Source organism: Rousettus aegyptiacus, unplaced genomic scaffold (genome assembly GCF_014176215.1).
Source record: "Rousettus aegyptiacus isolate mRouAeg1 unplaced genomic scaffold, mRouAeg1.p scaffold_m13_p_10, whole genome shotgun sequence".
In the NCBI taxonomy this organism is placed as follows: domain Eukaryota; kingdom Metazoa; phylum Chordata; class Mammalia; order Chiroptera; family Pteropodidae; genus Rousettus; species Rousettus aegyptiacus.
The window spans coordinates 49,883,600-49,897,314 of NW_023416285.1; the positions used below are offsets into that span (position 1 = coordinate 49,883,600).

At 32.0% G+C, this 13,715-nt stretch overlaps 1 protein-coding gene across 4 annotated transcripts in view; it reads left to right on the top strand.

The window, feature by feature from the left end:
- G3BP2 (G3BP stress granule assembly factor 2) overlaps positions 1 to 13,715 on the top strand; it is a 67,552-nt gene that overhangs the window by 50,376 nt on the left and 3,461 nt on the right. For 3 of the 4 annotated variants that reach the window (XM_036227843.1, XM_036227845.1, XM_036227846.1), the window contains exons 2-10: positions 1,519 to 1,637; positions 3,803 to 3,884; positions 4,643 to 4,816; positions 5,344 to 5,434; positions 6,169 to 6,271; positions 6,782 to 6,962; positions 7,953 to 8,051; positions 12,201 to 12,303; positions 13,534 to 13,662. In XM_036227843.1, coding sequence (XP_036083736.1) covers positions 1,543 to 1,637; positions 3,803 to 3,884; positions 4,643 to 4,816; positions 5,344 to 5,434; positions 6,169 to 6,271; positions 6,782 to 6,962; positions 7,953 to 8,051; positions 12,201 to 12,303; positions 13,534 to 13,662 — 1,057 coding nt within the window. In that variant the 5' untranslated portion in view covers positions 1,519 to 1,542. The remainder of the gene's footprint in view (positions 1 to 1,518; positions 1,638 to 3,802; positions 3,885 to 4,642; positions 4,817 to 5,343; positions 5,435 to 6,168; positions 6,272 to 6,781; positions 6,963 to 7,952; positions 8,052 to 12,200; positions 12,304 to 13,533; positions 13,663 to 13,715) is intronic. The other variant, XM_036227844.1, reaches the window with a different exon arrangement.

Sequence of the window (13,715 nt, forward strand, 5' to 3'; positions counted from 1 at the left end):
ATTTAAACAGGAATGAAAGTAAGAGTTACCATCACCTGAGGCACAAGGAACAGCTTACTTTTTGCCAGATTTCTTAATTTTGCCTCTGACCAGGGCAACCTTCCCCAAGGCCTTCACTTTTAGCTTCTCCAGCTTCTTTTTGTTTATATTTGAAAGCCTTATCTTCCCCTTTTATCTTCTTGCTACTTATTGCCTCTTCCTCAGACTCTGCCACTGGAAGCAATGAATTAACTATTTTTGAAAGCAAGTGAAGCATTATATAAAAATTTAAACAGGTTTTGGGTTTTTTTTTTTTTTTTTCGTAGACAGAGTTTGAGGACAGTTATAAAAGAGAAAAAAAAACAAAGCAGCGAAGCTAATAGAGCATTATGTAAAAGTTGAATTGGGAGTCACTCGTGTAGAGCTAGTCTGTAGACTCTGCTATGGTTGGTATGTGGTTTTTATTAAAAAGATGTATCACAATTGTGATTATGGTGGCTTAATAGTTTTTTGTTTAAAGGAAACCAATATTGAGATTTGTTAAACAGGAATTTAAATCCCATCCTGATTTGCCTAATAGATACACACTTAGATATTGTGCCATTCTTGTGTGCTTTTAAGTAGTAAGAACGCATGCTTTCATACACATACAAATAATATTCAAAATATCTAATTCCAAATGTTACAATTTTGACAGTTTTAGTGGCTCTGAACATATAAATCATTTACTTTGAATGATGAGAGGTGTGTTCTAATTTTATCTTGTGTTTGTGTTTCTTGACTTATCTTTTTGCAGTTTCAACTTAGAGGTACTTTAGCATAGCACCCAATCCATTCTGTTTTCTGGTTGCTTTTTTATGTTCCAAGACAGGTTATAAACTTCTTGAGAGCTAGAGTCTTGTCTTGTTCTCCAGTGTAATTTCATTTACTATAAATAGTACAGGACTTGTATGTAGTTAGATGCTTAATGGAAAGAAAGATTGGAAAGACTTCCACCAGGTGTAAAGGGCTTATTATCTTTGATTACTGAGATTATTGCTGATTTTAGTGGTAATCATTGTATTGAAAACTGAAATAAATTTCTAGGAGAGAAAATATGAGGAAGACACAAGTCAGTACTGTCCCATAAGTGTAATCTTCCAGCCCTGTCTTGTGCTCTCTGCCTCCTTTTCAAAAATAAACCATTGGCATTCAAGAACATAATGACCCCCAAAAGGGAAAAAAGGTACTGTGAATGGAAAGACTTGGTTTTAGTGTTCTTACATTCTGAAGTAGCACTGAACACTCTTGGGAATAAGAACTGTTGTACTTACTTCCCCCTTTTGAGGGATAAATGAGATCAAGAAATAGATATGGGAGATACACGTGTTGGAGATTACTAGTAGTTGTTGGGAATTTATTGTTTTGCTGTTGTAAACTACTTTTTAATAAACAGTATTAATTTTCTTTATTTCCATTTGTATGGCTCAGAAGATTTACTTCATGGAGGTTACAAAGACAGCTTTTTAATAGTTACTATTCTTGTGTTTGCTTCCTTAGCATTTGACATTGTGCAGCAAAGAAATGGTTATGGAGAAGCCCAGTCCGCTGCTTGTAGGGCGGGAGTTTGTGAGGCAGTATTATACTTTGCTGAATAAAGCTCCAGAATATTTACACAGGTAAATTTTAAATGGATTATTTTCATATTTTTATTTAGTTTTATTTTCTTGAATATGACTTATTATCTTTACTGTTTCATGAACTGACAATATTTTTGCAAACCATATCTAATATTTTAACGATCTGATGGCTAAAACCAGTATTTTAAAAAAGTTTTTAGATGAAATTCATAGTAAGAAAACCATTTCACATCATATAACACATTTACATGTACACAAATGCACTTGTGTGCACAAAATTATATCTTCTGGTATTTTATATATCAATTTTTAAAAACCTTGGGCTTGACAACTAGTGAGTTATAATCTGCAATTTGAAATCATGAGCTTACATGGTCATTTCAAAGTTCTCTATAGCAATGTTAGGAAATGAGTCCATTAAGTGATTATACCTGTGAACTATGATTGATCTGCAACATAGTATTCCTTGGTAAAACAGTAACAGTAGCCTTGTTTGATATTTTGGCAAGAGTTGGAATTTATAAGCTGATTTTTTTGAGAGATTGAAATGGAATTGATTTATATTGTGAATTGTATTTATAGTTTTTATTCTTCCTGGTATATTTGAGCAGGTGGAAAATAAATGAGACTTTTTGTAAGTTAGGCTTTGCAAGTATTTGTTCAGACTAGCCAAGTGAGTTAAGGGTAAATATATACATATTATCTATTGGTTCTCTAAGAATGCTGGGTATTCTGAAGTTAGATTTTGAAATACACTCTACATTGTTAAACGTGTATATTCTGTTATTCCAGGAGACATTTTTATATAACTACCCACTCCACTCCAAAATGAACACCTGTACATTTTTCTAATTGTTGAGTGTATGTGAAGGAGTTTGGGGGTTGAGGGGATGGAATTAATAATAGGGCCTTTTATTATTTGAAATTTAGTCTTTTTACAATGTAAGTATTAGCATTTTTAGCATTTTTTTTAACAAGGAAATTTTTTTAGTAATAGTAAAATTTAAAACAATTGGGCTCTCCACTATCATTTCAGATAACAACACAAAATTCTGTTATACCTTACATAACCAATTTCCTTATTAATGAAATTTAGTTTGTTATTTTTCACTTGTTAACACTAGTAAATATTCTTACACATGCATTTATGTGTACATTTCTATTTTTTCCTCTTAGGATAACAAGTACCTGGACATAGAATTGTTAAAAGCTTTTCTTATACACATTTAGAACCATTTATCCTGCAGAAAAAATAATAGCAGTTTACATGCTTGCCAGTAGTCATGAGAGGATATACTATAAACTTTAAAATGTTAAAAGCATAGACTCTGGAACCATGTCTGGGTTCATATCTTAGCTGCTCGATTTGATAAGCATGAGATCGTAGCTGAGTTAATTTAACCTCTTGTAAACCTCAGTTTGCTCATTTAGATAATAGCACTTTTTTTCATGAGGCTGTTAGGGTTAAATGAATCAATATATGTAATGCATGAGAACATGACTTGGCATAGAGGAAGTCTTTGAAGTGTTTTATTATGATTCATAATGAGAACATTAACTGCATGTTCAATGACCCTAGAAGGATATTAATTCTGATTGCTTCGAGTAATGCCATAGAAACATCATATACTTAAGAGCAGCATAAAATATTAACAAGTAATTGGATATTAAAATGTAGATTTTTTTAGTAGTCTGAATTATTTCAGTTATTTTAAATCTAAATATTTTAATCTAAGCCTTTGTAAGAATTAGTAATTGTTTGGAACTCTGAGTAGAATGTTAGACAGCATCTGATTCCCAAACAAATCTAGATAACTTGAGTTTTTATATCTCATGGGAAAAAAATGTGTTAATTACTACAGTATCAGTATTTAAAATATATTTTGAATATCTCATCCTTCCACTTAATAAAAAAAGATGCAATAAGAAGTAGATGAAAATAGCTAATGATTGAATGTGCCGGGCACACTAAGAATTTTGTCATTACTCATTTAATCTTTGTAAAAACCCTATGGTGTAGTTACTGTTGTTCTGTTTTATAATCAAGAAAGTGAACTTACAGACTGTGAGTGTGCTCAAGCTTACACAACTAATGAGTGAGGGAGCCAGACCTGGAAATTAAAGTCTCTTTGATACCAGAACTCTCCTGCCCCTTAAGAGTTCTCTTGATAATTGAATGTTAATCATTATCAATGGCTTTGCAGGTTTTATGGCAGGAATTCTTCCTATGTTCATGGTGGAGTAGATGCTAGTGGAAAGCCCCAGGAGGCTGTTTATGGCCAAAATGTAAGTCTCAATTTCATATATATATTTTAGATTTTTTTGTGTGTTAAGAGAGATTTGAAAAATAGCCTTCTTGTGCCCATGAATTTCTATTTGAATGTGATTATTAATTATAACTAGAATTTATGTTAGAATAATTGTTGAATGTGCTTTGAGTGCTCTTAAAAAGTTTGTGTGAAACATGGTATTGCATTTGAGTGTATACACAGGGGAAGATGAGATGTTTTATATGCTCAATGTATTTTATATATGAAACAGTTGAGACAGTGTATTAAGTTTGTACAAATGTAGGCTGAACCTTACGTTACAGGAATGCACAGAAGTGTACACTCCTTATGACTTCAGCTAGATTCTGAATTACAGGATTTGGCCTTTACCAAATAAGAGGAAATTGAAAGTAAAAGAAATGGCATCAGCAAACACACAGTAAAATTAGGTGTGAGGTCAAGGAGTAGTCAACACATTTTGTGTCAATGATTATTTAATAAAGAATGGTGGGAGAAAGCTGAATAAAGCCTATATTACTGCATAATAGGAAACAGTCATTGTGATTTCTTGAATAGAGAGGTGACATATTAAAAATGGTGATTTAAGAACATCAGTCTGGCAGTAATACATAGTATGGTGGAATGGATTCAAATGCGGCAGTAAGATTAAGTAAATTCTATAAATTGTGAGGAAATTAGTGAAGTTCTTTTGATAGTGTCATATAGGTAATGCAAGAATTTGTATTTCTTCCCCTCCTTCTTCTTCTTATAAAGGACATACACCACAAAGTATTATCTCTGAACTTCAGTGAATGTCATACTAAAATTCGTCATGTGGATGCTCATGCAACCTTGAGTGATGGAGTAGTTGTCCAGGTCATGGGTTTGCTGTCTAATAGTGGACAGCCAGAGAGAAAGTTTATGCAAACCTTTGTTCTGGCTCCCGAAGTAAGTTTTCATTTCACATAATATTATTTTATTTATATGATTTTATTTGTTATTAAGTGCTTTACGTGTCCAAAGAGTTTTCTTTTTGTTTAGATATAAATACATGTGGCTTTTTTTGAGAAATTTTACTAAATCTGTTGATAAAATTTATTTGTGCTTTCTGTGTATCCACACACTTGTACACTTTGAGTATTTCAAAGTCAAACTCATAAAAATGTGTGCATTTATTAGGATTACAGAAATAATACAAATGTATTTTATGTTTACTAGGTTACATATTAAACAAAATGGAAAAGTTCCATTTGTTAATTGGTTCTGGTTCTCTTACATTGAGTAGGCATTTCTTGAGTTTCAATATTTGAGTGATTCTCTGTAGTTTATTAACATGATAGCATGTTCAGCTTTGGAGAATTATAGAGTCTACATTATTTCTGCATAGTACTAAAATAGAAATTGTATATGCCATGTAATTTGTTATGCTACATTTATGGGTATTTATGGCGTATTTGGATGTTGTTTTTCTATAGGGATCCGTTCCGAATAAGTTTTACGTTCATAATGATATGTTTCGTTACGAAGATGAAGTATTTGGTGATTCTGAACCAGAACTTGATGAAGGTGAGGTTACTTTCAAAGTAGAAGGATTCTGTTATTACTCTTTAAGGACGTGAAAAGTATGAAACCCATAGAATTTTCCCTGTATCGTAACTGAGTCAAAACCCCTTTTCTTTGTTCCTTTTGATTTTTTTTTTTTTTACAAATAATATAGGTGTTCATTGTATGAAATTATATAAAAATCACTATTTTTTTACACAAAAAAAAATAGAGCGTGAAAAATTCCCCTCAGTTTCATCCTCTACAGATAACCATATTACAGAATTTTGTTGGATCTTAAACTTACCAGTATTTACTGTTATAAAAATGGAATTATGCTGGCCCAAAGGTTACTTTTTTTTTTAAATATATTTTTTGTTGGATGTCATTTTTTTTGCCTACACCATAATTACTTAATTGGTTTTCCATTGATATACATCTGTTCTTTCCTTTTCTTTATTATTGCTCTATGGAATAGCTATGACAAAGGAAACTGAGTTATGGCTTTAATATCATTTCTTTCCTACCCTTTTCTTACTAAGAGATTTTTTTAAAAAAATAGGGTGAATACCAAACTTCATCTTACTTGCTCAAGTTTTTTTAAGAGCACCAGGAATTTTGCAAATGAATGACTTTGTAAGAAATATGCTATTTTTTTTTTTACTGTTGTATAAACTGCCTTAAACTTTTTTAAAAATATGTATATCAAATTGTGCTAAACTTCTTAAAAGAGATGTGGTTTTATTGTGTATTGTCAGAATCAGAAGATGAAGTAGAAGAGGAACAAGAAGAAAGGCAACCATCTCCAGAACCTGTACAAGAAAATGCTAACAGTGGTTACTATGAAGCTCACCCTGTGACGTAAGAATAGTGTTTGCATGGCTGAATTTAGTTTAAACTGTGGTGTAGTTAGTCGTAAAGTAGTTTTTGTTCCTAGAATTATTATTGGAAGTAAATCTTTGATAAAGCTGTATAACAGGCCAGTATTTGAGTACTTACTGTGCAAGGAATTTGGAAATAATTGTTTTATTTCAAAAATTGAACACACTTTGGCCCAGAACTGTGATCATTTCCTGATAAGGTAGAATATTTGGGATAACACAGAAATTGGGCATTTTCATTTTATAAACCTGGAGTTTGTTTATAGTTAGTTATTAAAGTAAACATTTTTAGTAATCCAGTTTTAAAACAGTGGGATTGAAGAAATGCTGCTTGAGAATATTGTTCCCTTCTGCCTTCTAGTTCTCATTGGACTTTGGCTTCAAAACAGCTTATTGCTAGTTACGTCTTTTAGATTAAAGTAATACTGAGTTTTATCTTATTTGAATTGTTTCACTCATACCGAAAAGTGAATGAAATATTTTATTGTAGTAATGGCATAGAGGAGCCTTTGGAAGAATCCTCTCATGAACCTGAACCTGAGCCAGAATCTGAAACAAAGACTGAAGAACTGAAACCACCAGTAGAGGAGAAGAACTTAGAAGAACTAGAGGAGAAGTCGTCTTCTCCTCCTCCTGCGGAACCCGTTTCTCTGCCACAAGAACCACCAAAGGTTAGCTCAAAGGAACTCTTTAATCTATAATATCACACTTTCATATTTGATGCCATCAATGAAGCATGAACTTTCTTCTATTATGTTAAATTGTTTAATATAGTAAACTGCTTTTTTATGTATATGAAAGAAGCTGTGGGTTTTTTGTAATCCTGAGGAAATCTAATTACATTCCCTTTACCCCCTCCAAAAAAATACCCCTCAGAGTGAAATTTAGGATTAATCTTTGTTTGCAGTGTTTAGTATCTTACATGAAATTATCTGGGTCCATGTATAAAGCTGAGAGTTATTTTTCCATTCTCTATTAAGTTCTCTACGCACAGATGCAGTGAGTCATGCAACTTCCCAACTTAAACAAGTTGGTATATTAAAAGAAGAGATGCCTGTTATTTCTGGTTTAAATGAGAAGTTTCCTTACTACACCAATTAAACTATCTTGGAAAGATGAGTGACACCCATAGTTGTATCATTTAAGCCTATCCGAAACATCTTGTAGCTTTCTGTAAAAGTAGAAGGTTAAAGTATATTTGAGTAGTGAGAGGAGATGCCTTGTTCAATTTGTGAATGTTTCCTAAAGTTTCCAGCTAGTACTTTCTTCTTTCCTGTCCTTCCCCTTTCCCCTTAACATCATCACACACCCTGTTTTTCCCTAAAAGGGGAAAGAAATTGGTTCTGTTAGGCTCTTATTTTTCTATCATGTGCAGTCGTTAGTGATTTTGTTTGCTACTTGCTCATCTACTTAGAGCATATAGGAACTTGCTTGTGGATTTATTTAGTAGTTCAGACAAAACCATCAAATAATCTTACATAATGAGATTTCGAAAGCTGGCACATAGACTGGCATGTGTGTGTGTGCCTTTCTTTTAGGAGTCCTCCAATATAGAACAATAGTTTAGAAATGAAAAAGAAAATATATATTTGGAAGTTTCCATATAGGAATGTTGGTGGTTTTCCATGATTAGTAGTCTAGGTTTGTTGCATTTCCTGCAGGCTTTCTCCTGGGCTTCAGTGACCAGTAAAAACCTGCCTCCTAGTGGTACTGTTTCTTCCTCTGGAATTCCACCCCATGTTAAAGCACCAGTCTCACAGGTAACCAATCTGTGAACACATTGGATTGTATCCTTGTTACATTGCCAATTGCTTATCTTTTTTATACTTTTTTAAATGAGTCATTCAGAAATTATGGATTAAATATACAAAAATTGTATTAAATGTCAGTGCACCCACTTTAAATGCCAAATCTCCATTCATCATCTCTACATAGGTGGTATTTGGGGTTTGGGTGTGTGAAATACAGATTAAGTTGGTTTTACCAGTATATGTAGTGTCATTTAAAAGGCTTCTTAGAATAACCAAAATAAGTTCCTTTTTAAAAGTTATATTTTATTTAGCAGGAATATTTTAAGGAAGAAATTTGGAAAGGCACAAAGTAGTGTGGCATTATAAAGGATCACCGTTTTTAAAAGAAAGAATACTTTTTAAAATACACTGCCTAAGCTCTTCTCAATAAGTGATTCATAACATTTATTGAAGCCTGTACCAACTTATGACTGTAGTGTTCACCTTAACTGATCATTCCAGTATTCTGCTTTTTGTCTGTTTGTCATCTTACCCATTTCAGAGCTTTCAAAACATTGAAAATAAGACACTGGCTACTACATTTATTAGGTATAGTTTAGAATTAACTAAAATTAAGTTCATAGGCACAGTTAAAAAATGTGTTCAATTCTTTTCCCTACACTTTGAGTTAAACTTCATTCTGCTAGAAAATTTACATTTAAAATGGTTAGTGCATATACAGGTGTTTGTGTATACCTTAGTATGCTCTAAACAGTGAAACTTTAAGGTTTCAGAAATAGCTAGTAATTATTAGACAGTCTTTATGGTGTTGGTACACATAATCAGGTACATAATAGAATACATGGCTCAAGATACCTGTTGTTTTCAGTTAGATATTCAGAAAATGTTGAGTAATTACCTTAGATCACAAACCAGGATTCTATCTTAATAAAGAAAATTAATTTACTAAGTATTAATTGGGCTTTTGAACTCATCAAACTCATCTCGAGACCTGATAAATAACTTCTGGATTGATTTATCAGATTTGCATTTGGAATGTAAAAAAACCATTTCAGAGAGTTGACTACATTTATTTTAAACTTAACTACTAGTTAAAATAGCTTATGCTTGTTATACTGGGCATTGTAAGAGTACTTTACATTTATCCTCATCTAATCCTCATTACCACTCTAAGGGTGGATACTATTATTGTTCCTGTTTTACAGATAAGTAAATCGAGGCCTAAAGTACTTCACTTAACATCTGACGGGTATATAAATAGTAGGGCTAGGCTTCGAATTCATGCAGTTGGACGCCATGGACACCAGGCTCATGCAAACCTATATATATTTCTTTAGCCCTTTGGAAGGCAGTATATCTCTATTTACATTAGAGAAAAAGAGTACTCTCTTTAAGTCATGTCTAAATTACATTACATTAGGGTCTAGCTTCTTGCCCAAGAAAAAAATTTTTTATTCATTTTTGAAGTTAGTGTTTGAATGGTAGGAGACTAGATTGTATTTCCCAGCCCACACCCTTATTAAAACAAGATTTTTCAATATTTATAATTTAAATTTTAAGAGAAATTTCTGATCTCCTTAGGCTGTATTTAGAATGGATTTATGATTTTTCCACTTGATTTAATATACCCTTCCATTTTATTTTGTTACTTTAATGTAGTATTTATTTCCTTAACACTTGTAGCATAGATTATTAATAAAATAAGAATTGAATTTAATTCTTAGGTATTGGTAGGCATTAATTTAGAATTAGGTAAATTAATTTCTTGGTAAAAAGATTTGGTATGGATATTGATCAGTTCTTTCAAGTAGCTTATGTTTAATTGAAGGATTTGTTTATTGTGGTTTTGCTTGTTACTGACGTAATTTGATTCCATTTTTATTTTATATTCTGTTTGATTTTCATTTGTGGGATTTGTAATGTGAGCACATTTTCTGGTTACATGGAAGTAATTCTGAGGCCCTGAAATAGTATGTGGTATATTAGCCATTTTAATTTGTTAAAGTAAATAGTTTTAATCATGAAATTGAGCCTGAAGAATTATAAGTGCACATCTGGCTTAGGCGACATATATGAATAAGTTATTGAAAGGATTCTGTTAGATTGTTGGTTTCAGATTTTTCTTGCAGTAGCATCAGATGTATACTAAAAGGTTGCTAAATTAATGTATGAATTATTTGTAAGATGTTGAAAGTTATTTAAATTTATGGTTTTACTTTTAAATCCTTAAAGGATAATGAACTTTCTGTTTGGTAGTCATAGTTCTTTTTGTTTTGGTAATCTGTTTTGAAAAGAAATTGAATCAGTCAATCAAGGCACCTCAAGTTCTTTGATAATATTTAGATTGAATGAGTCTGAGGTTTTTCTGAGATTTTAAATTAAAAGGCACATTTGCTATTATTATTATTAATTTCCTAAACACTCTAGCTTTATCAAAACTTGTTAGAGTGCATCTGTTCTTTAATTCTGTTTACATTCATATTCAAGTTGTGCTTTTAGGCCCCCTTAGTTGAAATTTCTAAATAATTGTCTTTGGAAGGTATCACATTATGGGTCAAATTATCTTATAGTGTTAATTTCCACATATAGATAGCAACAGTCTCAGGATTGTAACTCAGGTTCCTTTGTCAGGCATACAATATTCTACATATTTTGGGTTAGAGAACTGTAAAAGAAATTTAATTTTAAACGAATCAATAGTTCCTAAACATCTATATGTAACAGCACTGTATTGGTTTTTTGGGTGGTGTAGAAATGAATTCAGAGATGGTCCTGATAGGAATAAATACAAATAAATAACTGTAAAAAAAAAAAAATAACTGAAAAGAGTTAAAATTAAAAAATTTTTTTAACTAGCAAAATTCTACAACATGGGAAGCAATTCCATCTTGTTGAAGAAAATGGAAAATCTGCATGGAAAAAGAATTTGGGAAGAGAAAGGCAAATCTTAAAAACTGCTAGTTTAGGAGTTAAGTGGTTACAGTGGGCAAAGTCATTTACAATAAATTGTTATTTTTGAAGGAAGCATAACACTTTGTATCAAAATTTGTCCTTGCAAATTACATCTCAATTAATGTAAATGATGAAAGAATTTGAGCCACTGCCTGGACTGAGGTTCTCAGAGATGATCAGCCATAAAGACAGCACTGAAATTGCTAGCTTTCTGACTTGAGGACATGCTCTTCACATTCTGCCGAGTGTTTTCCGCATCCTTTGAAGGTGTATATGTTTTGTTTCTTCCTTGGACCACAAATATTTGGGCAGTAGACAACCTGAAGATGTTGGGAATACAGAAAATGCCATTGTTTTAAGGAAAAGGTAATAGATGCAGATGTTATTTTGTTTTTAAAATCGTTACTTTAATTTTATGTGTTTAATTTAACAGTTAACAGAAACTTTTGGAATGCATCTTAAATGTCCAGTTACTCCCCCTGTCACCTTCCAAGAAGCAGTTAAGGAAAATTGTTGGGGTCAGTTCTTAAATAAATGCACACCTTTCCTAAGGAAGAACAACAGAAAGTTTAAAGGACTTCTGTGACTATTTGAGATGCTATATATACATTCCCATCTTGTTTTCTTATGCGCATTTTGACTTAAAAGTTGTATTTTTAGGTGTTAGAGTAAGCCAAATTCCATATTTTGAACTATCAAAATATTCATTTTCAAGATTTATTTGTTAGAGGATATTGCTGAACACTTATATTTGAAAGGCAGCAAACCAGATAATTAGAAAGTATGTGTCATATATTCTTGTCTTTCTAAGATAAATATGGCTTTTTTTCTTTTGTATATGTATTTACATGGAGTGGCTCATCTTGCATTTTTTGTGATTTCTTTTTTTTTTTTATAGCAAGGCCGATACCTTCTATGCTGTCTCAGTGTGGTTGTAACTTTATTTTTAAAATGCAATTGTAAAAACCAGCTTATTGTGACTTATATGGCCTTAAGTGGGAAAAACCAAAACCTACCCTACAGTCCTAGATTGGTACAGAATATCTTTATAAAAATTTATTTTTCATGTACATAGGATACTATGTTAAAAACATTCTAAACTTAAAATTACTATTATGCTTATTATTGACTTTTGGTAGTTGCTTTAGTTGGTTTTTCTTCTGTGGAATGTGTTTCTTTATCATGTGTTTTTCCCTTGTATTTTAGCCGAGAGTTGAAGCTAAACCAGAAGTTCAGTCTCAGCCACCTCGTGTTCGTGAACAACGACCTAGAGAACGACCTGGGTTTCCTCCTAGAGGACCAAGACCAGGTGAGTCAGTCCTTTCTGTACCTTTAGAATTTAGCATTGCATTTAGTGCTTGAAAAGTTGAAGAAGACTGAACTTTAAAAAAAACTATAATGCGTTTTATACACAAATTCTTTTATTTTCAAAATTCTCGAAGGTTTAAGTAACCTGCTAAAATACAGTCTGGGGCAAAACAGCTTAACTTTTAAGGGAGGATTAGCTGACATGCCATAGAAACTTGTATTTTGAAGGTATAAAATAATTTTGAGACAAGTATTATTTGGTTATTGTCACTGGTTCTAAGAAATCAAAACCGAGCTGCCAATAACCTACTCTCTTACTTAGCACTCTTATCTCTTCACAGATAAACAATAAGCACACCCTGATTCTTCTTATTTTGATTGTCTTAGGTTTTAAGTAAGTTGCCATGATTTTTGACTTGTTTCCATTGTTAGTTAATATATGTAGCACTTTTATTTGAATTCTATAAGAATGTTTAGATTGCTTTTGGGAGGAGGTGGGAGATAGCATACATCAAATTTAGAATATGTAATTTTTCCCACAAAAGTAAAATAAGTGTTTACTAAACAAGAAGTCATGGGAGGAGCTAGGGTTTGTCCTAACTTTACCACTGATTTTCTCATCTCACATGAGACCCTTAAATTATGAGCTTCTGTTGTTACACAAATTTTTCTCGTGCAGTGCCTTTGTTATATACCTGTGTTCCTTGTGTTTTGGGGAGGATTAAATAAGATTTATATATATGTGTGTATATATGAACACCCTAACATATATATAAAAGTCTACATAATGAGGTATTGTTACTGTTAAATTTACCGATTTGGCTGTAATTTCATTACAACCAAAGATTAAGTAATTTTTGAATTTCAAAATACTAAACAAATATTGAGTACAAATATACCTCACTATTCGAAATGTATTTGGTTCCTGGGTGATGGCAAAAGTTTGGTTAAGGAGGAATACTTGTACTACTAACATTTGACTTTCAGATAAGTAGATCTAGAAGGGACTTTAGCCATCTATCTAGTCAATACCCTCACTTTACACTTCAGTGTCATGTTGTTTTCTAACTAATCTACTAATAATAGGCACTTCTTCCACTGTTCAAGGAAATACCATATTAAACTAAAACAGGCATATTTTTATTAAAAGATTTTTACATTCATTGCTTTGAACTAGTTTTTATGTGACATTGTAAGTAATCTTCAGTATCTGCTCTATTACTTTTCTCAGGCAGAGGAGATATCGAACAGAATGAATCTGACAACCGTAGAATAATTCGTTATCCAGACAGTCATCAACTTTTTGTTGGTAACTTGCCACATGATATTGATGAAAATGAACTGAAGGAGTTCTTCATGAGTAAGTGGGTTTTTTTGCTTTATTATAAAATTAAGCAAGATAATAGAGCTTTT